Raw genomic sequence first — 25,241 nt, forward strand, 5'->3', positions numbered from 1 at the left:
ATCAGTTTTTTTATATTATGTTATGCATCAAACTAATATACGTCTTGTATATGAATATAAAAATACAGTGATGAATACCCAGTATAACAGGTAAACACTCTGTAATGTAACAATCAAATGAATGAGAATTATATACATATCAGTAAGAATATGTATAGGTAGAGAAGAAAACAATAATAAAAAGAGTTATACTTTTATGACATGTTTATTTAAATACATTAAAACAATCACAAAATATTTTATAACTCAATGAAAGATATAAACAGGCACAGACAATAATGAAAACTTTTAAAGGAGGTAAAGCAAAACATGCAAAATGGATGAAAACATTATTTAAACAGACCAGAAAAATATATTGTTAATATTAACATAGCCTTATTGTATATAAATGTAATCTTATTTATAATAACGAGAGTACATCATAACTTTAATATTTAATAACTTTTAAAACAATTTATAATTATTACAATAAAATTATTTTTTCAGTTCTTAATTGTAAATTATATTAATTCATTACACGATTACTCGCGTATGAATAATTGACTAAGTAACTAAGAACTTTTAGAATTTTATAGATATACAAATTTAATCATGCCTAAATTATCTATGGCAATGTAATTAAGTAAATTAATAATATTATAATACCTATAGCATGACTAAATATCAGATAGGTCACATGCAACATTACACAGTTAATCTCATGACCGACACACATGACTGCATTTTGCAGTCGTAATCCCCTCACAACAATGTTTGTGATTCATGTGGCGAAGGCCTAAGAATCTTATTTTAACGTCACTTATTGTCTTTTAATGTACTAAATAAACTAATACAACACAGTAAACCTTCAACATAAAAATTAAATAGTATGTCTGAGATCTCGTCAATATTTAAAACTCTATCATTAATGTGGGAAAATAGTGGCGTCATTATTAAAATGAGAATGATGTCCCTCCAAAAGAAAAAAAATCAGGCAGCAGCAGAACCCACTCAGTGTGGGGGAGGCCAGTGTCTATGTGGGGTCCACTTTAAAATAGAATTACGTGAATTCAAAATACATCATCGTAGTACAGCTTGTTGAAACATGCATCGAGTATCTCGAATGAACAATAAAATTATACTGTTTGAGGTATACAGATGTTTTTTACACAATTTTATTATTCAAAGTCATATGATATGCAACCTCCCCCTTGTAAGAAAGCATATTCGGAGATACAAAAATTTCTGAACAATACATATTACAATAAAAGTGCTGGGCATTAACTTGGGAACAACGGACTCTTAATATCGTCACTGTTCTGGCAGAAGACACTAATTGGAAAAAATGAAATATTGAGTTAGTACCAAAATGTTCCTTATTTCAAACTTTACCGTCTGGAAACCTTCTTAATAGGTAAACAGTCTTTATTTTAAAGTCATCCTTTTTACGATTACTTAATAAACTCACATGATAGGCCATTATTTCAAACATTTTAACAATTTCAAGGTCAAATTACTCAAAACTAGTATTCTCCAGTTTGTGTGTTCTGCCAGAACAGAGACGATATTTCCCTTAAATCTTTTAAAAAATCAGAATATTTACTATTCTTAAATATTTGTTCTTTGTGGCCACGGTAAAAATTTGCCAGCAACGGAATTTTGTTCAATAGGTATATACATTTTTTAAATTGTGCTTGTGTTGAAACATTGTGATGTTACCTAATTTCTTTCCGGTATAAAATGAATTTTCTTCTGAATAAAGGCTTCACAAAAACATATCAAATGACTTCCTTATACTTAGTATAATATTATTACATCACTAGTAAAAGCATTAAAAATATTTACAGTATAGCTTGATTATAAAAAACACAAATTCGAAAGACATTTACAATTTTGTTACTATAATATTAAAGGTAATTTTTAATGAGATTGCATAGTTCACAGTAGTAAAAAAAATCTAAAATATCTACACAATGAATGCACTTATATCACAATCAGTTAAATTACCACAATTTGAAGTTTTAGTGGTATTTTATAGTAAAAATGTAATAACTGTTAATTGATTAAACATATTCTTCAGCTGACAGGAACAGATATAATTTGTGGGACAGCATTAGCTTCGCACGGTTTCAGTAGCAGTTCTTTACCAGCCTCCGTAATGAATTTCTTATTGTGATAGTCCAACAAGTTTGCTGAAAGCATACAAATTTATTAGACAGCTTTTTGTTATAAGTAAATTGTTTATTTATGGAGATAACAACAAATCTTTCGTCTACGAAACCTGCTCTGAAAAGTTTTAATACATAGGTATTCAAATTGCTTGCTTTATTTGCTGCCCCTAAGCAGTATTAAGTCTGCCTACCCCATAAGACATGAATATGAAATACTCACCAAGAGTTTTGTGGGACACCTGATTTGTGCCCACGAACTGGTAATGGGTATCTTGAGATGCGTCTACCAAATAATGTTTGCATCTCTGAGCTGAACGATAAGATATGGCATAACCCCAGATGCGTTCCGACACTCTCACCAGATATGAACCTTCCGAGCAATCTTGTAAAAGGCTTTCTGCTTCAGTTCTCGTAATTAAACCTAAAAATAAAAATTTCAAGATTTAGATAGATAATAATTTAATGTCATAAATGGTTGGCTAGTACTGATGGTATTGAGATGTTCGGGGTTCCAGCGGCTAGCTCAGGTGTCCATCGAACCCCGGATTCACAAAAAAGGAAGAGTTAAACGATTGGAGTGTAAATAAAACACGGCCTTTCGTGCTCGTAGTCTTCTAATATTTTCTTAATTTTTAGTTTTACAAATTATATTTGGGATTTTTACAGTTGTAGTCGTCAGGTCCATACGATTTGAAAACCAGACGCTCACTACTTTCTTTCTCTTTTTCAAATTTCGCGTACCCACGCCGTTCAGCAAAAAGGACTCTCGTGATTGGCCAAATTTTATCTCGTGATGCTTTTGATTTGACGAATCACGAGGACCACCCCGGCGCAGGCGCGTGGAAATTTGAACGTTGCCGGCAAGCGCGGAAAAATTTATTATATATGAATACTTATATTTAGTCTTAAAATTATCTCTCTCATCCATTATCATTTATACTTTTTTAAGTCAAATTAAATTTATCTTAATTACACCTCCGCCCAGTATATGATTTTCACACACCGGACGAAGGCCTTTACTTATGAATAAAAAAATTACATAGTTGAGCAAGGAATCAGATTAGATGTTTTATGAAGCCGTTTCTAGAGGTCAGGGTTACGTTTCGACTTATGACTACTAAATGATTATTTTACACCGGGAGAAGCCCGCCTGTAATAATAAAAACAGCTGTTTATGAATGTATTTTTTTTTGATTTGACCTATATATTTTACTATAAAATAATTATATCACACACATAGACAAAGTATGCATTAATTTTATGGAATTCTCGACCTATAGAGTTTATCTGATAACCTATTCTTTTCTCTGGGTCAACACAATCTTGACATACTAAATAAATAAAAATAATTATTTGATAAAAATAGTAGCACAATATTTCAGAATTATTTATCTAGGACAGGGTTTCCTAAACTTTTTCTGCAATGGAACACTTTGCAAACCCGAAAATTTTAACGGAACACTTAGCTTATTTTTTAGATTGATTCCTACTAGATAAGATTTAAAAAAAAATGTTATTAAAACACAAAACTAACAAAAGTCATGAAGTATAATAGCGCTTTTTTTTTAAAACTTTTTTTAACTATTAAAGCAAATTTGTGATGTCTATTTATCTTACTTATCTGATCAACCCGCCACACCGCGCCCACCCAGAGCCCGTGCCCCCAGGCTAAAGCCCTGTCAGCCCCCCCTGTGAGGGGCATGAAAACAATAATAGCTTGTTTTGAAAAATTGGGGGTACTCTTCTGACAAACTTGCCTAGAAATCATTTAAAGGCTGATCTTCAAATCAGAGTCACTAATTAAAGCTGTCACGGAAAATGGATTCCGAACCCAGGAATCGTCCTTACTAGTTTTCAGAAAATATTGCAAAAGTGTATAAAACCTTTCCAAATTGTCGCGGAACACCTATTCAGGTTTGGCGGAACACTGGTGTTCCGCGGACCATAGTTTGGGAAACCCTGATCTAGGAGATAATTTTATGACAAAATAGAGAACCAAATAAATTATCCAAAAGCAGTATGCTCAAAATTTGTTTGAGTTTACATGCTTATTTGAAATTGAATGGTATAAGTAGGCAAAGGAAAATGCCACATTTCGTAGCTTAAGAACCTCTGTGATCATTATAAGTGCAACTCTGAGCAAATTTTTCGCCCTGATGGTGGTCGACCTATAGTAGGGGATTGCACAATAAGAAGAAGATAGAAAATCGATAGATTTTTTTTAAAATTACAAATTTATAATCATTTTATATGTTTACCATGGAACCATTTAGCGTGATTTCCACTCTCATCAAGGCCAGCTCCACGGGAAATTTCACTCTTCGTAAACCACTGTATAATAGCATCTCTACTTGGCGGCTTCATTTCTTCGCTTAGGTTAACAGAGGGGTCCATATAGCAGATGTCGGATGAGTCTAGACTGGTAGGGCTTTGCCGAGGAGTCTCTTGAGGCTTGTCGCAAACTACCGATGATCGTCTATGTTCTTCACGGGCCCGTCGAGCTATTTCTCGTATTTGCGACTCTGCTTCTTTGGCTTTTCTCTCTAAAGGGAACATAAAAACAGATAAGATTGTTAATATATTTTTTTGGGCTGTCATAGTTAAATGATACAGTATTTGACTAATCATTTGTCCATTATGAGCTATCTCAGAAGTGACAAACACTTATCATGCTGTATGTCCTAGCAACTGCACAGTATATAATTATATATCTTCTGTGATTTGCGGAATAAAAAATCAACTGCTAGAATACAATATCTAGTCATAGTACTCGCTCAATAGTAGCATAGTCATAATAAAAAGCAACAATATATTAAATGAGACATCTATTTCCAAAAACTGATATTGGTGTCCAAAATTCAAAATTTGTAGTAAACAACATTTTTATCCACCATTTTTTGAATATGGTAAGTATTTTGAAATTAAATTAATAAGCCGATCCATTATTGCAATAAATATAAGCAAAATAAAAATTGACATAATATTATTATGTAAAAGCAGCTTTATTTGTATCATTTTAATACTATTAAGGCTATACTTTAGTTGAGGCATGGTCTAAAAAGATCGTGGCTAGGCGATGCACGGATTGTGCAAATGACGCGAGCCGAACGAAATATAATTTGTCATAAAAATTCAACATGCGTCCATTTAATGTTACGTTATTGTTATATTAGTAATAATAATAGTATATTCATTGACATGTTTTCTTTATCAAGTAAATGGGTAACGTTTATTAGTCATCCTTACATGATTTAAGAATATATTCATCCGACGCCATCACAAAACAAATTGACGTGCTTACACCTCGACTGTCGGTCTCCGATTGGCGACGAGTGAAAAATTTCGTCCCACCTACTGTTGAAAATTATTTGCCGTTTCACTTAGTTTTTAAACAATTTTTTATGCTTTTGGTAGGTTTGTGAAGTTTTATACCATTATAATCATTATATCAATCATATAACAAATGGAATATATAGATATGTATTTTTTGTTAGATTTTGACCATATTATGTGTCCGTATCAGTTTTATCAGTTTTTTGGAAATAGACACCATTTATGTTTAGTATTATTGAAATGTGTTAATTTAAATATAATAATACAAACATTGCTAATAATATAATGCTTCTCTTTACTGTCTTTAGTAGAAAGCCATGGTAAAAATAACTTTTTTATCAACCCAGACCACTGTCGCGCATTTCCAACATAAACAAAAAATAACATGACAATTAACAGGTTTTTATTAATAATTGTCCTAATGGACTAAACAGGTTAATTTAAAAAAAATAAAAGTAGCAGACATACAAAATAAAAATTGTGTTGGTAATCAAATAATATGTACAATGAATTATTGTTAGTGACCTTGCTCTTGCCACAGGAGATGTTGGGATCTGGCCGTTTCTTCTGCTTCCTGCAAAGCCTGCGCTTGACGATGGCGGATGTTCTTGAGGATTTCGCACGCTCGTTCTTCGGTAACTCTACGCTCCCACAATGCCACTCTCGCTGACACTTTATGAGTCTTATTGGGATTTATTTCCTACAACATAGATTTTTTTGTGAGAACTTCCACGGAGAAAAACCAGAAAATTAAATAACAATAAAAAAATTATAAATTATTAAAGCTCTTTAGAATAGGTACCTATACTTAACAATAAACCACATTTTAATAAATCTTTAGTTTTAAAAAAATGGGAGTTAATTTAATATTAATTTTTTTGATCACAGAGTATAATATATTGTGTTTTTAAAATTAGATGTTTATATTTACACAACATCCACTCTCAGATGGAGCATTTTGTCACCGAGTGATGGAGGACTTTTACAGAGTATAAAAAAGACAAGTGTGGGTCACCTTCACGTTTTTGTTATACTTATAATGTAATAATGTAGGTACAGTGCTATTTTTCTAGAAAAATACTTTCTTGAATGCTGGTTTCTTGAACTCCCTGATATGGGGGTTAGTGAAACTACTAAAAAATATGCATCATGGCATAGTGTAAGTACCTTATAAAAGTATTTCATAAATATTTTGGGATGTAAGTGCAATTAAAAATGCCATAATATCCCTGGAAATATCATCATTAAAACAAAAGCATATTTTTTAAAAATAAACAAGAAAAATTCAAAATTGATGAGTACAATATATTGTTTTGGTTGATATAACTATTGATTGATACAAAAATATGAAGACATTGAATTTAGAAAAAGATTTAACGGTATAAAAATAATCAATAATAATAAGATTTGCTCAAAAGGAGCGTCTGGGACGCTGTGTCCAGTCATTCCACTGTTCTGAGGCATTCTGGCTGAAAAATAGCACTGTGTAGATATATACTATATTAAAAACATATGTTTAATGAATAATAATAAATTACCTGTAGTATCTCTCGTCTTCCTTCGATTAAATTAAAATTAGTTATGTTATTTTTATAATTAGAATTATTCTGGTTATTATTACTTTTCTGGTAATTATTTGTAAAATCTAATGTTTTGGTGGGTGTGTTATTGTTGACTATAGGTTCAGATGTTTTTATTTCTGGCGTCATGTTCTTCATTTTCTCTCGAAGCTCGTCCACCGAACAATATATATCCATTGAGTCTTCGATATTTTCTGATTGTTTAGGTGAAATGCAGTTCTGAAATCAGTTTTACAAAAATCATAATATTTCTTTGAACATTGCAAACATTTTCTATCTATTAAATTTCATCAATTATACATCAAAATAATCATTTAGGTCAGTTATTTCAACAATGTAAGTAACTAACAAACAATGTAAGTAACAAAAAATACCCTTAATACACCTCAAATAGTATTTGTTGTCTATCGTTCTGTAATTATCAACAATTCTTGGTGGAATACTTACCATACCTACCTATACTTTAATTAACTGGATAATAATCATGTGGATTAAGTATTACTTTTATTTTATCAATACCTATGATGTGTAAAAATTATGTTAGACTACCATAAAGTTGTTCTATTATGAGAATAAATTATCATTTCATGTAGGAATATGGACATTAAAAATATAATATATTTATAAACGCGGGATTCGAACCAGCATCCACAGCTTCAGAGAAGCCTTGGTGCTCTCCCTCTACTGGAGCAATTACTTATGGCATCCACATCGTGAAGCGGGCCTCCAGGCTAAGGTTAAAGCCAGTGTGACGCTCTATAGTAGCGTTTTCCAAATGGTGTCTGAGGTAATGTTAAGGGTAGTTATTCAGTGTATTTTTAATGGCTCTACTTGAATTATGGAGTTGTCGAATATCGACATATTCTAAAATTGCATCGCAAAACCACCTATTTTAAAATATTAATATTCTCAAAGGAAAATAGTGCACAGGTGACTTTTTTTAATATCAGGGCAAATGTGTGATGTGTTTTTATATCATTTACCTCGACGACCCGCCACATCAGGTCCCCAAACTAGGTCTCAGAACAATAAGAAAATACTTAATAAATATCATCAATATTATTATTAAAACCTTTTCTATTGTGTTAATCTCTCCATTGTTGAAGTCCATCAATCCACTGACGATGAGTTCTCTCTCAACCGACTTTCGTAGTTCTTCTGTTTCTCTTATGGCTTGACTGTGAGCTTTCGCTTGGACTTCTTCTTCAAGGATTTGCTCAATTGTTTTATCATTCTTGTGTTCGCCCATTATCCATACCTGCAAATTATCAACAATGACACAAAATTATTATACTGAAAACATAACTGTATAGCAGGGGTCGGCACCATGTCCAACTAATAAGTCCCTAAAGTATAGAAACATTTAAAGCCACTGCATTCTTTATAGTTTATACTAATTCTTAATGTCAAAATATTTGTGTAAAAAAGAAAACGAAATCATAACTCATAACTCATTCTATATTATTGTCTAGTTTCTTAGGTTATTATCCAGGTACTAGGTAAATTATTCAAATTTCATTGACTATCGGAACATTTGTATGAGAAATAGGGAAAGGTAAATGTAACCGAAATAAATCTCAATAGTCTGTGATCTGCAGGCCTATGTTATAACTGGTGATATAAAGTCACCCGGCGACATGACGTAATTGTGACGTAAGCCAATACACGCTCGAGGCAAGCCGCCCAACACACACTGCTCACCATAGATATTATTATGCTGAAACACCTATTTGTGTATGGGGACAATGAATAACGCCAGTATTTGACTAGCGTTATTTTCTCGAATGCTATTATCACTCCGGTAGTACGTCACAATGATGTCATATGACGTCATGTCGACCGGGCGACTACAACTCGCAAGTTCTAACATAAGGCCCCTGTATACTGGTAGTAGGGATGTGATTATTTAAATATTCAAGTCATGTGTCAATAATTCCATAAATACCTATAAATAACTTTACCACATTCCATTCTATAAAGCCCTACATGGGCCCCACAGAGTGGTGGTTGTATTAACAGATTTTTGTTTTTATGAGAAATGGATATTAATCACTTCCATACACTGGGTTCAAATACATATTGAAAAAACATGTGAATTTTTGCCAGACCGAGATTCGAGCCCAGGACTGTGACGCATAACCGGTTAGTCATCGCGGGCGATTAACTTTACCTAACCTAAGCTAGCATTATTATTGTACAGCTTCTTTCATTCACCCACGATGGTTGAGCGGTAATTATGTTCCTTATTATGCCGTGGCTCCTGGGTTCGAATCCCGGGTCTGGCAAAAGCATGTGTTGTTTTGTTCAATGTGTTTTTGGACCCAGAGCTAGGTTGAGCAACATCCATTTCTCTTAAAAACAAAAGTCTTTTAATACAGGCCATATGAGACCATATGACCCTTTTAGGATCGAGCATGGTGATATGTGTCATCATACCTAGTAGGTGAGGATTGCAATCTCGTATAACATTTTGAATCCAGGATTTTGGGATTATTATTTTCAACCAATCCCGGCAGGATTTGTGAAGGCAAAATTTAATGTTTTCACCAATACATTATTTTTTAGTACTTAAGTATACCAAACTATGTTATAATATGGATCCAACGGAAAAAATATATTTCAAAACATTTTTTTAAATTATCATGAGGAAGAATAATTTTGTAATCTATAAACGACTTACCGATCTACAAACCGCAAATAAATAAATAGGTAAATTCGTTAAAATAGAAATGCTAGATTAAATTTTTTTGGAAAATCTGACAATAATCTTGTTAATATGACGAAAATTAGGACAATGTCCTTGTAACATTTTAAAATACTTTTAGAATTAGACGATGTTGTTAAATATATGAAATTAGAAGGATTTACACCGCAAGTTAAATAGATATTAATATATATTTATTATCTAAAAACTGTCACTCTCTTTGAGATTTCTTAAGTTCACGAAAATTCTCCATTTTGGGTAATAAAACATAAAAAAAACTAATCCCGAATAATTCCGTGATTCAGGCTTGTCAATCCCAAAGGTAACGGGATCAAGAAATCAAGCGGAATTACGGGATTGCAAACTAATTATGAAAATGAATTTCCATATAAATATTATGGACAGAGTTAACAATAGCCGCTATATTGTTATGTTATAACTGTAGCCAATAAAAAAGACAAAAAAGTATAATGTGGGAATGATACGCAGTAATTTACGCTATTCACGTCAAACAATACCGTTGTTATGTGCGAAATTCCGCATAAGAAAATTGTCATGTATTTATTGTCTATACTCTATATTAAGAATTTCAAAAGAAATGGTTAAGTTCAATGGTAAGTAATTGGTTCTCTTTACCGCAGCAGAATACAAAACGAGTATAGAATAATATTATAGATGATTACACCGTAAACAGTTAACAAAGTGATGCAATTTGTTATAACGGGTTAACAATCGTAACACAAATTTATTTGTTTGCGTTTCATTTAAACCCGTAATAAGCATAAAATGACAATATCAACTCAATAAGAGTTCAATATACTAATAATTCAGATTTTTTTTGTTTGTTAAATTAGCTCTACAATCCGATGTGGATCATGATCACCTCACAAAGAGGTTTCCTAACAGATTTTTGTTTAACAATAAATGGAGGATAGTCATATAGTATAGGTCCAAACTCCAAACACATATTGAAAAAAAAAACAAGTGATCTACCAGTCCGGTATTTAAATCCGAGACCCACGACTTTGTTAGCCGACACGTTACCGTTCGACGCTATGTTTTATAAACATAAACTTTTAATTATGTACATCAGGGCCAGAAAACCAGTCCATTTTTTTTCCGAAAATGAGTAAGTGCAGATTTTGTACCTAAATTAACATTTATATTATGTCAGGCCCAATTCACACGTTCACATTCATGACAGATATCCGAAATTCGTATGTAATAAAGCCGTAATTAAAATAGACATGAAAAATTGCGTTTTTCCGATAGTGTTCATTTTAGAGATATAGAATTTATTTGACAATTTTAAATCAGAAAAAATTGCTTGCATCGGCAAGAAACTAAATTAAATCTAATACGAATAGTAAAATAAAACACCAATAAATGAGACTTGTGTATAATTAATTAATGAATATGTATGAACATACTTATTGTGCTTGACAACAAAATATATCATTTTAGTCTAACGTAATCTACGCTCCAATGCCAAGACACTTGAATGCACCCTGTACCAAACATCAATAAGACCTCGATGACCTCAGATATCCAAAACGTTAGGAAGCACGCTTGGACAAACCTGATGGAGGCAAATGCGTGAGGATGCCAAGATACCCAAAGCATGCAATAGCGACACGAATCGGATACCTATTTCATTAGCAATTACAAACCCTTGGGAAGTCTTAGAAAACATTGAAAATGCATTTTGTTTCAGACTGATTATTCGATTTTTATTAGCATGCGTATTGTAAAATGAATTTCAAGATCACGACACCGTTAGGTTTGTCAACAGTTTTCCCTGAATCATCAATAATCATCATCACTCATCTGACTCATCAGCATTGCAAAAGAAGTTTAAATAGTTACACGAACATGCTTCAGAAGACACAGAAAATACAGTTAGATACTGGGTACTCAACAGTACATACAGTGTAATATTTTTGTATTGTATATTATTTTTATATTTGTAGAAATATCATAGTATTTTCTTACCCAAGGTTCTCCATTATCGCCGGAAAGAAAATTGACAGACTTTTTCTGTGCAGCAGTGAGCGACGCTTTACGATTAGCACCGGCTTCTTCTTGTTGGTTGAGTTTCTGGTCCCAGAGCCGCCACCGACGGACCTATGAAAAAAGATTAAAAAAACGAATTATAGATAGTACACACAAAAAATATAAAGAGCCGTTTAGACCAGCGTTTAGTTTTACACTGGAAACTTCAATTTAATAAAATAAGAGGTGCTGGTATATCTACTATCTTCTTTTTACAAACGAAATAGTGACACGCGTTATACTGTATTTATCGCATTAAAGTATCGGGTTTCTACTAATTTTATTACATTTTCTTAAATAATTTTCAAATCTAAAATGTTCGTTCGAACGACGTGACGAGCTTTCCAATTTTCATTGCAGATCTAATTTTTGAAGATATTTTTTTAACGTGATTTTTCAACTGATGATGAAAGCGGAAAATATTAAATTTAATGTAGGTAAGTAAGTAAATATTTATTTTGAGTCGTTGTCTTCCAAGTAGGTAATAGTCTTATCTTATACATATACAACATGAAATCAAATCCATAATATAATATATTTTTAAACAAACTGAAAGCTTAAATATGCTCGATAGAAAAGTTGAAAATAATTGTCGTAAGCTGCAGCGAGTTTTGTATTTAATAATAATTAATTCTTGCAACACATAATAAAAAAATAATAAAACGAGCAGAAAAAAACATTTTACCGCATCAAAGATTTTGTTGAGATAATAAAGCTGGCGAATCAATAAGCTTCATAATTAAACTGTAATTACTATCATAACATTATGGAATTCGAATTAAAATTGTACTTTAAAAACATTTAATCCGTTAATCTCAAAAAACTCAAAAGACTCATACAAAGCACTTTTTCGAAAACATTTAAAATTAATCTAATACCAGAGGAATGTATTTGACTGGGATAGATAATGTAATAGATTTATAACACCCACCGTTATTTTAAATATAGAATAAGCACGAAGGCTTGCTCCTATTTTGTTTTTTGACAGTTTAACCAATAATCATCATTTATGGCACTAGAACCCTTGGCAGGTCTTAGCCTCTCTCAAAAACTTCTTCCATCCTGGGTGATCCAGCGCTGATACTCTCCAGTTGCTTTGACCGAGCATTTTTAAGCCTCCCGTTGCGCAGTCCAGTGATCTCAATTTCAGCCGTCCACGTCTTCTCTTGCCATCGGGGGTTGCATACATAGTCCACCTTGCCGGTATATCCTTTTACATTCTATGCAGTCTCTGTATTTTCATATACCGCGTGATCTTATCGCCCCCATAAAGGGCGTACAGCTACTTTGACCTCCAAATCCCGCATTCTTAAATAGCCCCAAAGATTCTTCTGACAACTCTCCTCACAAAGATATCCATATTTCTCGTATCCTGTTTGCTGAGTGCCCAGCATTCTGATCCATAATGTTAATACCGGGCGCAGGTGAGTTTTTTGTTTTGGTTTTCCATGAGAGTGCTTTGCTCTTTCGAAGCTTTTGTAAGTTTATCCAATACATTGTACAAGAAACATATCGATAATAAAATATTATCAGCTTGATTTTTGAAAGCAATAATATTAAAAATTTTAATGGTACAGCAAAACGGAAAAATTATTCTTACAGACGTGAACATAGGTACTGCCTATCGAATTGTTTCTAAATGGGTATGGTATATAATACCTATCAGCGTTTCAAAATTTTAGCTAAAAGAATGATGGATATCTTAATTTTCTTGTCATAAAAAAAATACTAACGTACAAGATTAATGTGTTTGGCACGCAGGCATAGATAAGTGAGTAAATTGGGTAAAACTTAATATGATTGTATTCATTTCTCAATGATGCATTTTTTTATCTTACGACAGTGACATTAATATGAAACGAAGCGAATCGATATTTTTCACAAACTGTCAGTAAAAAAGGTTAAATCGAATAAAAGGAGACGTGATTCGAAATTTTCGTTAAATTACAACCATTGTAGCGAGATATTTCGAGACAATGCAAACCATAATCGGTTTAAAGATAAATAGATGGAAGGGCAATAAAATTATAGTACCTATTGCTGCTGAAAAAATTCACCAGTTTTGATTTTTTATATAAGTATTTAAATAGGTATTATGTAGATAATACATTCATAGATATAATATATCTATATACGAGGGTAGTCCCAGAAGTACCTGACTTAACAAAGAAAACACAAAAAAATTGGGAAAAAATATTTTTATTTCTCTACGTAGTCTACTTTTAGGTCGATACACTTTTCCCAGCGATTTTCAATAGCTTCACCTGTATATGGTGAGAATCGTCGAGCTCTTCAAAATAGCCATCAACCGCAAACTCCACCTCTTCATTGTTGGCAAATATTTTACCACCGAACCATTTTTTCTAGTTTAGAAACAGAAAATAATCCGAGGGGGCTAAATCTGGCGAATAGGGTGCGTGAGGAAGCAACTCGAACTTTAACTCATTGATTTTGGCCATCGCGATAACGGATGTGTGAACTGATGAATTGTCCTGATGAAACGAAACTTTCTTTTTCGCCAAATATGGTTGTTTTTTCTTGATTTCGTCACTCAAAAGCTGCAATAAATTTTCATAATACACGCCGTTGATTTAATTTTCCTTTCTGAAGATAATCAATGAAAATTACCCCACGCACATCCAAAAAACTGACGCCATGACCGTGCCTGCAGATGGAACTGTCTTCGCCTTCTTTGGAGCCGATTCTCCCCTTTCAGTCGATTGTTTTGACTGTTCTTTCGTCTCAGGTGTGAAGTGATGGACCCATGTTTCATCCATGGTTATGAATAGATGCAAAAACTTTGCTTTATTGCTGTGAAACTTCGCCATACACTCGATTGAAACATCCTCACGATGCTGTTTTTGTTCCATTGTGAGTAATCGCGGCACCCACCATGCGCACAGCTTTCTCATGTCCAAATTTTTAGTCAATGTGTGATGTACAACAGCATTTTTTGAAATGCCTACCATGTCTGCTAGCTCGCGCAATTTCAGTCGACGTTCATCCAATACCATTTTGTGGATTTTCGTCACGATTTCTGGCGTGGTCACCTCATTTGGTCGACCACTGCGATGTTCGTCTTGGCAGCTCGACCGAGCTCGATTAAACTCAGCCACCCAATATGTTACTGTTGTAAACAAAGGAGCAGACACCCCCAGAGTAGAATCTAGCGCCGCTTTGATATTGGTTGGACAGAAGCCTTTCAAATGAAAGTATTGTATCACATAACTAAGACCAATTTTTTTCCATATTTACAAATTCACTGAGAGCGTTCACTGTTGATGGCTGACAAATAATTACTGAACAACGTGGCGTCGTCAGACTTCAAACTTAGGCTTTATAAGGTTGGTACTTTCTATCATGGTCATTATTTTCAAACAACAACTGCTATCTATACACCAGGTCGGGTACTTCTGGGACTACCGGTACTAGCTTAAAAAATATTATACACTGGCACATTTTATTGTAATTAACGAATCAAATAGAACAACTATAAAGTTGCACTATGTAGTATATTATGATTTATGAATAATAAATAAATCGTAAATTTAACTATCAACTGTGGGCGCTTGATTGAAAATTTATATTCAGTATACGGTTATACGGCAGTAGGTACGCATTATCTACTTCTTCACAACCGACAGTCGGTCAATTGAAAATTACCAATCTCAGATCTTTTTGACAAGAATATCAGAACCAAAAGAAATAGAAAAAATGTCACTTCACATTTAAAAATGAATTCTATTTAGATTCTATTAGAAGTCCCGTGTGAACAAGGAAATAAAGCAAACGCCAGGGGCGGCAATTCGATGTTTAGTCAATTTTCATCTACTTAAACTCTACGTACAGGAATAACCAAACTTATTAGTGTGCAACACTGCACTACATAATTTATGTAATACTACATAATATATCTAAATCAATAAAATGCTAATCGTAAAATGAGCGAGTAATGGCAAATAAAGGCCTGTGGCGATATTCGTAGTTTAATTATTCGCGAATGGATTGATTTAAGAATGGCGATCAAAAAATGTTTATTTTATATCTTAGCTCCAAAAAGAATAGATAACTTTCGAGAATATTGTGGGTCGCATTTTGGATTTTCTAAAGGTAGCATATAAATTGCCTAGCGCCAGGAAACACAAAAAATAATGGGAGGTGGGTTGCTTTCTAGGCGTGGCCGAAACAAGGTTTAATTCTTCAGTGTGGAGAAATATGGGATAAACTTAAGCACGCATTAAACAATATGTTATTTTCATGTTACGTCTGTATCATGATATGCATTAGAATTTGTCACGTAAACGAAATGCGCATTCAATATTGGTAATATTTGAGGACATTCTGGAGGATTTGTATTTCTTGGGATGTTTTATGGCGTGACCGTCATTAAGTCATAAAACAAATTTCGATTCAAATTCTTGGCCTGCGGCGACTGGGTTCACATTTTTATTTATTTATCTGTTCTGTGGGTGGAAGTCAGTGAAAATTTCCGTGATATACTTTTACCATTAGCGATCAAATTCTTTTTATAACCTTTATGTACACTGAAAATATTATATCACGGAGTGGTTTGTTTCTTTGCTAGTAATATAATTGACAATACTCTATGTATATTAATAATTGTACCTACCTATATGTTGATAAATACCATTAATTTAACGAGTATGTAATAATAATTTACCTGTTCTTCTCTCATCCTGCAAAAGAGATTCTGTTTCTGCGTGTCGTCCAGCTCTGCCAGGATCTCTGGAGCGACTCTCATGTCACGAAGAATTTGTTGCAGCATTTTGAATCGGTTGATGGCACTGCAAAAAGAGAAAAAGGTTGGGTTATTTTTAGAAATACGCATATTATATCTGGAAGCTAAAAAATACCAGCATTTTACATATAAATTTAAGTTGAAAGATAAATTAGGTAGTAGGTATTCTGTTATTGATCAATCGAATGGATAAGAACAATCAGCCGGTGTGAATTCGAATCCCACACGGCCCATATTTTCCAGGATTTAAATACATACTATGTATCTATGATTCTCAAAAGGTTTTTCAAAACACTGATGTACATATTATATTTAATTAGGTAAGTATGTACTTTATATTATATTATAATGTCGTTTCGAATCTGTCTAAAATGGTCTAAGCTACTTCTTGCGTGGACAATACCTATATATCAATATGAAGGTATTGGTTTCTTGGGCGCAACATTTTAAAGATTGTTAATTAAAACATATATTTTATATAATAATACATAATATAAGTATCAGGGTCACGTGACGTGGATGGATTTTCCTTAATACCTTCTGTATTCAACGTTTTTTACACAACAACTGCTACCAACTGCCATGACAAATAATTGTATTTGTTATTTTATTGTGATGGTTATTGAGCTTCGCATGGTAGGGTACGCTGAACCCCGCGGCGAGTCGGTGTGTCACAACTAGCAACATTGAGATAATTATTTAATATCGTCAAATTTAACACTACGCCAATATCCCAAGAGAACAAAAGCTATTGTGCTTAATTTTCATCGGAAAATTAGCATAATAATTTCGCGCGGGCACTTTAAAATATCCATTATATTGTGATGTGTGGAAATAATGCAAAACTGGTCTTCGCAGGTTGCTAAAAATATATGTATTATTATTACCAGTGGTGTAACTAGAGCTGATGGGGCCCGAGGGAAAACGTTGCTTGCAGTCTCCCGATTTAGAGTAGGTGCATGTCGAAACAAACAATTCGTTGGAAAGAAGTCGTGCAAGTTTTGGGCTTAATATCTATGAAATAAAGCAAACTACAGTCGACTTTGTCCATATATGTAATTGCAACAGTATCTATTATTACACTGTACATTTCGTTTCGTTCGTTTATGCGCAAAAATTCAGAGAATAGCCATACATGTGGACAAATATTATGGGTTAAAAGGGGAGTGTAGTGTAACCAAGGACATCTAGGAATTTCATCAAATGAAATTTATAAAAACATATCGACCTAGATACATTTAAAAGTATTTTAATACACATCGAACAACATAAATAAATCAAAGATTTTAATTTCTATGTTCTTAGTACTCTTTAGGTGTTCAGCGGTCTGGAAGAGATACTTTATAATATCTATACTATCGGAAATCAAGGATATTTTGAATTTTATAATATAAACTTGTATAATTTTACATCGATACTCACCATTATTTTGTTTTATTCTTTCTATTCTATTTCTATTTCCCAAACTTTCTACAAAAACATATATATACCTACTTATAATTAATTAAAACAGAAATAAATGTTCGTCGAATGGTTTCTGATTAATATGAGTATCAAACTTCTTTTTTATGATTGTAAATTATTAGTTTAATAAGTTCTTACGAAGATGCCGACAAGATTTTAAATTAATAATTCATAATTTTATTCCATCTTTTACTACACCTACCTAAGTAATTAAAAAAGATCGATTTTTATAAAAAATAAAAATGTGATTAACTTGAAATTCCGTTGTTCAACCGACCTTTTTATTATCACAATACCAATAAATAATATAATAACACATTGATTACACAATATCGCTATTATGTATAGGTATTATAAATTAATACGAGATTTTGATTTTAGTTAATATTGGATTTACTTTATTATAAACTTCTCTGATAGCATATATTTGTTTATTAAATAACAATAACAATGCTGACTACAACCTACGAGCAGTGGAAGGATTTGAAGAGAATTTAAAGGTGTTGTCATTTCCGAATGAGCTAGCTACCAAAGAATTTTGTACAATGGGGCAAGATATGCAACCGTGCGTAAAGTACCTATACAATTGAATAAGAATGATTTATATAAAAAAAAATGAAGGCCAAATAATTAAACCATCAACCATAAAAATGGAATTGCATAATAATTTCAAAAAAAAGGAACAGAGTTTAAAAGCAATCAATAAGAAACCAACTAAACAAATTTTGAACATATAAAAAAGCCTAATCAAAATCTTTGAATCTCAACTCAGATACACTTAATAACGATTCCATAAAGATTTTAGTGACTTGGTAACTATATAAAATGGGATTCATGTCTACTACAAACAGCACTAAATAAATTGTTTGCAATTGACGGCCTGCTGTTGACTTCTTTCTTTCGTTACGTACTTACTTTATGTCCTGTTATTTGCGAATTTATGCGATTGTACATTAAAAAAATGAAGATTTCACGTATCAATAACTTATTTTTAGACTAATAACAATAATTTTAGGCGTCTGTCTGCGTCTCGCGGCCTAAAAATCATTCAAAATGCGACAAACTCGGTGACTTTTTTTAGCTATTCTATTCAGCATACTGTATATTATTTTAAAATTTCGGGATACTCCATAGAGGGTTTTATTAGATCTCCGAAATGTCAATCAAAATAATGTCCCTAGGATTTGAAACGCAACAGTTTTTTTATTCGTGTCAATTTATATACAGTACATATTTATTTTTTGAATCTATTATTTTTCCGATTTTTAAATTTATAATATTTCCAACAAGCAAATATTTCCAATTAAAGGACAAATGAATAATAAATCTAGAGCGCTAAAATAAAGGGCTGTCAGCTAAAACAAAGGACGGATGGGTGCCGTATGTACCATATACATAACGGCTCCGTCTCAATATACGAAGGTTCATCTTCATTATCTTTTAGTCATGTTCATATTACAATTTAAAAATGCGTAACGCACAGTAAATAATATACTAAATAGTACATAACTAAACATTATGATACTATAAATATTGATATTCAACGCCAGACCAACGTTAATAACCTATATTTAATCACAATTATTATTAAAACAATATGGGTCCAGAGTATCTCAGGTTAACTAGGTATATTAGAATATACTAATATGTATATTATAAATAAAAACCGGTATCACCGAAAACAAAATATTTTAATTTAAATTTCACTCATATAATTGGACTGTAAGTGTATAAGCAAAAACTACAGGAGAAAATTAATTAAATAAACGAAAATCGGACTTGCTCTCAAAAAAGTCAATCGTTCGATTAATAATAAATGAAAAAAAATATTGAAGAACAACTCAATGGATTCTGTGGGGGCCGGAGCTGCGATCGATTTAACGTCATTCTAATATCCGCCATCGATCCGAAGAAGTCAGCCATTTTCTCATCGGAAATATTGACAGTACATAATTATAATAATGAGAGTGAATGTACTACAATATGAAAATCTAATACTGAATTGATAGATACGTAAAAGTCACAGCCTCGAACCATAAAATATAAAACAATGGAGAACATTCGTCACAATGGGCCGCGCCCATGCGCCAATGCGAATTAAAATCTGTACCTACCCAACATCAAATCATAATGATGAACCATCATTGTCATTTAAACAAAAACTGGAATGGAATTAGCAAGTTGGTCATGAAAATGTTTCATTATATTGTTTTACAAACGCTGCAATACTTTCAACATACTAACATATGAATATTACATTTATCGGTTTTTAACCACGTCTCTAGGTAAAGTGTAAACTCAAAATGTCGCCTCCTGGCATGTGATGGTATTTTTAATTTAATTGCCTATAATATTTTACTGTTCCTTCCTTAGTATCATTTAAGGAAAATTTAATGAAAATCTTTGAAATTATGGGTGCGACGACGAAAAATCTTTTCATTTACACGAAACCTTCTTTCAAACATTCGCATTCATTCTTTAACCTGCAACCTCCAAACAGTGGTAAGTGTACCTACCATCAAAACACGTCACTAATATCATTGATTGAACCAGCATATTATTGTTTTCTACCTAAGATGATGTCCCACTGTGTTCCATTTGAGTTTCTTATAATTTATAATATTATGTTATGTACTATTAGTATATTAACCATATGAATGGTTTATAAATTCAAATTCGTCCATCAGTATCTCAGTTATCGAAACCTAAACATTCTAAATAAAGAGCCAAATCAGGAAGCCTGTGTATGTATGAATAAAGCTAATTCACTCAAAGTCGGTGATAAATATGTGGATGAATAAAAAACATTTTTTCACAAAACAAAACAAAAACTGTAAAATCGTTTTACATTGTCAGCAGAAATTGTTGTTAGGTAGATATTAGTGATTGCAGTCCCAAACTGATTCTCACTCAGAATTTCGGGATTAGTATTCACGATATCAATCCTGGGATTGGTGAAAATGTACAATTTTGTTATTGTGTATAATGAATACCTACTGAGTTTTATATTTTGATATGATTACATTTTAAATAATATTATTTACTTTCATTACCTTGATGTAATTTCCTACGTCGTTCATATTAGATTTTATTTAGAAAGTGTAACTTTACTGTAAAGTAATGTTTATTTATTTCATAAAAATACACTGTTTCGTATACATACATATTACATAATATACTTAAACTAATTCCGGGATTCCCCTATTTCAATCTCCAGATTTCGGACAAAAGTAATCGAGGGGGATCTCGGGATTGGATACCCAATATAGCGAGTGGCGAACCTATGGAACTCTCGAAAATTATACTGGCACAATTTCTGTCGAATTGTATAACTTAAAAGGCATTGCATTTTGGAGAGTATTGGGGAAAATATGGAAGAAAGTCAAGCCAAAAAGGGATTCTAAACGGATTTTGTCGCACTCTTAAAGGATCACTTGGCACGCCACCCATTAATACAAATATTTTTTGGCACCTAAGCATAAAAAAGTTCGTCACTCCCGCTCTGTAAACTAGCTTTTATCTCGAGGCGCCAGCAGTTGTACAATATATTATTATGACCCGTAAATTATGATAAATATACGCACATATTATACAGCTTATCTATATTTTTACTTATTTCGATGTTTAAATTTTCGTTAAAAAAAAAACATCGATCAAAGGTCAGAACCTCTTTATTATCATCGCAGCATACTCATCACGCGAGGGTCATTGCCTGACAGCTAATTATTATTATCATTAAAAATATGACAGATAAATAAATTGAATGATAAGCTAGAAGTGAATGCACTTTGTGCAATCTTATAAAGGTCGTCGGAAGATTGTAAATAAATAAATGCCGGATGTTGCGATGGCTGTGAAAACACAACAAGTAAAGCATTTTAATTCGAATGCTTTACAAATAACGTCAAAACACTAATGATTAATTGGTATAGAATGTTAACTTTCGTTATTTAACAATGCATATTTTTTACAGTTAGTGTAAACCTATAAAAAGTATTGGACGCAGATCCAATGATTTCACGAAAAAAAATATGTGTAGGTAGTAATTATTATTTTATAAAATTATGAACTAACGCATTCATTTCTGCGCTCTAGAACCCAGAATCTATACCAATGTACCTATAGCATAGTCGAACTCTCCATAATTTAAAATAAGAATCGAAATTTGGAAAGTTTTTTTTTATAAAGAAATAATGACATTTTTTTATTGTATGTCACTCCTACACACGTGATTATACATTAATTATCACTGATTTTGAATGATTTACGATATACTTGAGATTCTTTTTATAAACATAAAGTAGCGCATGGAAATGACCAGATTGACTCCAGACCAGACCATCAGACTAATTCTCAGTTCTAAGACGAACACATCATGCGGCGAATTACAACATGCCGATCTTATCCTCTGGGAGTGTCCCCATATTATGTCGGTGTCGGTTGAAAGGGAAGAGCTTCTCAGTTGGTCCGATGCGATTTGAGGGAAAATATTTCAGATTTCAAAAAGTTTGCAGCGTTTTAGGGTGAGCGAGATTTTTTCTTACCGAGGATTGACCGTAATATATTATATCAAAATAGAAATCACACACACTCTTGTGATTTATAATTTAAACTAAAACTTACCAAACGTATTTCATATATCAGTGGTTGCGAACTTATGGCACGCGAGATGATTTTGCATGCCACGCGAATGTTTTATTTTGAAGAGAAAAATAATAATAATGAATGACAGATCGCATTGTATAAAAAATAGCAGGCAAATACTCTTCAAGAATAAGCATTACGTTTAATATAAATATATTGCATAGGTCGGTCCTTAGACTTAATGCGTCACAAATAATATTATCGCACTAACCTCATCAGGCGGCGGGAATCCCACGCGCGAACCTCTGATTTTATTCGATTTACAATGCTTGAGACCACTGTAGCGAGAGAATGCCTGATCTGATCGGGGTAATTTTGATGTAAATTTGGATGTAAAAAAAAAGTAATACAGTAACAAAAAAAATCATTTCTACCTACAAAGTGGATGTACCAAATAAGAAACAAAAACTTGGTGGAGCTTGTAGTAATAATACTGGCAGCTTTCAAAATTTGTGGACCGAAATGTATGGCGTAATTAAAAAACGTTATAAAGCTATTATACTATGAGTGCTGTGTTTTGGGAGTAGTATATAGAGCCGATCACATCCTCTGGGAGTGTCCCCATATGTCGGTTGAAAGGGAAGAGCTTCTCAAGTCGGTCCGACCCTCAGTTGGACCGGTCGGCCATTGCGACTTGGTATCTACGAGGGAAAATTTCTCAGCTTTTAAAAAGTTTGCGGCATTATACGGCGAGCGAGAAGGTCTTTTCTCATCGAGAATTGACCGTAATACATTATATGGAAGTAGGGATCACGCACACTCTAGTGCACGCCAACCAAGGTCTTGGGAAGTTGCTCCTGGGACACTTTCGGCACAAATTTGAACAGCGCCTATCGTTCGTTACGCCACGGTATACGCCTGCATAACGGGTGTGGAGACGTGGTGGAGGGAAAAGCAAGTAGTATATAGAATACTATCATTTTTTAATAGTATTCCTAAAAAAACTATTTTTTTCTCCATGAAAAACTGCTCGGCACGTCAGATAGTCGAAAAATAATATTTGGGAAATTTTGGCACGCGTACATAAAAAGGTTCGCTAACCCTATTATATTTTAGATGACAATACAAGTTCAACCTTTTTGTTTAGGTACGCATATATCGCATATTAAGACTATCGATTTACTACAAATCGCAGTGTTTTCGACTGGTTGGGTACCTGCGGACTTAATATGTAGGGTATTTGACTAATGCACAATATGGACGGTTGGATATTGTCAATTGAGATAAATGCGGGCTCGGCGGGCTGCTGGATAAAATAATAAATAATTTCTCTCGGATTTGATTAGCGGATGTAGGCCAGCGCTGCGAATGTGAGAGCGATCGCCGATTTGCGAAACCGCATTCTGTCTTGTCTTGACATTTAACTATTTGCAGAATGTGCAGATACTAACACTACTTGGATACCACATTAGATTAGATTTAACAATGCGCCCGGAGGGGTGAGATATTGGCAGCGAGCCCTAAGCAGTGGCGTCCCGTGGGCGTAGGCAGGTCATGTGTTACATACGGGCGTCATATTATAAAGGTCAGCGAATAAAGGAAGGAATACAAGTATTACGAATTTTGAGAGCAGTGGGAGTTTTCCATGAAGCAGACGATGCGGTCGCTTCATTGTGAAGTACCTATCTATATTTTAGTTTAATAGACAACATAGGTAGTATTGTAATATGTTTACGGTTTATCGCACAGATATTTTTTACAAGGGTAAATCCAAACCTGTCAGCACCACAGGCCTTTACGTGCCTAAAAACTACCACTGTTTGAAAGCAGGTTTTGAGGAAATGCTCTGTAGATGGTGTCTATGTAATTTTAAAGATTTTTGGTGTATTTCCTAATACATCCTAAAATAAATAATAAAATAGGTAGGTAGGTACCTAACGAATTTGCTGACAATTTGAAATGAAAAATGATAAGGGGCCGTTCTGTATGCCTGGGACGTCAGTGGCCCCAAGAGATAACAAATTAATCGTATGTAATTTATATGTATATGTACATAGTGTAGTTATACTACGGATAGCTGCATTGCGCAACGGTCAGTGTTTGCTTCTATATGCATGTTAACTCCGAGACATACTATTATAGTCAGGCCGTGACACGAAACTGCATTTTTTAAGGTAGTGCTATAAACATAGGTACCATATAAGCATGAAGTTTGAAAGTTTTGACAGAAAATATGACGTAGTTAGAACGACGGAAAGCGAGAGATGCAATAGATTTCATGTAAGAGCAGTCTGAAATAATAACCGTAAAATTAATTAAATGTACTATATTATGTAATTCGTGCGCAGTAGAAGAAATCGCAATCTGCGAAACTTCAAGGTTAAGTTGTTCCACTGTAGTTACTTCGAATGCAATATTATGATAAAATGTTTGTAAAAAATGATATTGAAATAAATGGTAGATAATAATTTTGAACGAAATATGAAATCGAAAATCTTCATTAATTGCAAAAAGATTACCGCATTGCATTCGAATATAATCAATAACTAGCACTACCAACGAAATTCGCAATTCAGTGCGACGACCTGAATATAGTCGGCCTTGGGTAGCACCCA

General features: G+C 33.1%; 1 protein-coding gene across 2 annotated transcripts in view; it reads right to left on the minus strand.

Annotated features, from left to right (window-relative positions):
• Positions 1-269: 269 nt before the first annotated feature.
• Positions 270-25,241, minus strand: part of LOC147067997 (SH2 domain-containing protein 4A-like) — an 89,778-nt gene continuing 64,806 nt past the window's right edge. For both annotated transcript variants that reach the window (XM_085952027.1, XM_085952028.1), the window contains 8 exons: positions 16,501-16,624; positions 11,760-11,891; positions 8,136-8,321; positions 7,022-7,282; positions 6,009-6,183; positions 4,409-4,693; positions 2,371-2,571; positions 270-2,171 (listed from right to left, as the gene is read on the minus strand). In XM_085952027.1, the coding sequence (XP_085808153.1) occupies positions 2,056-2,171; positions 2,371-2,571; positions 4,409-4,693; positions 6,009-6,183; positions 7,022-7,282; positions 8,136-8,321; positions 11,760-11,891; positions 16,501-16,605 (1,461 nt within the window). In that variant the 5' untranslated portion in view covers positions 16,606-16,624 and the 3' untranslated portion in view covers positions 270-2,055. The remainder of the gene's footprint in view (positions 2,172-2,370; positions 2,572-4,408; positions 4,694-6,008; positions 6,184-7,021; positions 7,283-8,135; positions 8,322-11,759; positions 11,892-16,500; positions 16,625-25,241) is intronic.

Source organism: Rhyacophila brunnea, unplaced genomic scaffold, assembly GCF_057557595.1.
Source record: "Rhyacophila brunnea isolate RB1 unplaced genomic scaffold, BYU_Rbru_1.0 scaffold_3, whole genome shotgun sequence".
NCBI lineage: Eukaryota > Metazoa > Arthropoda > Insecta > Trichoptera > Rhyacophilidae > Rhyacophila > Rhyacophila brunnea.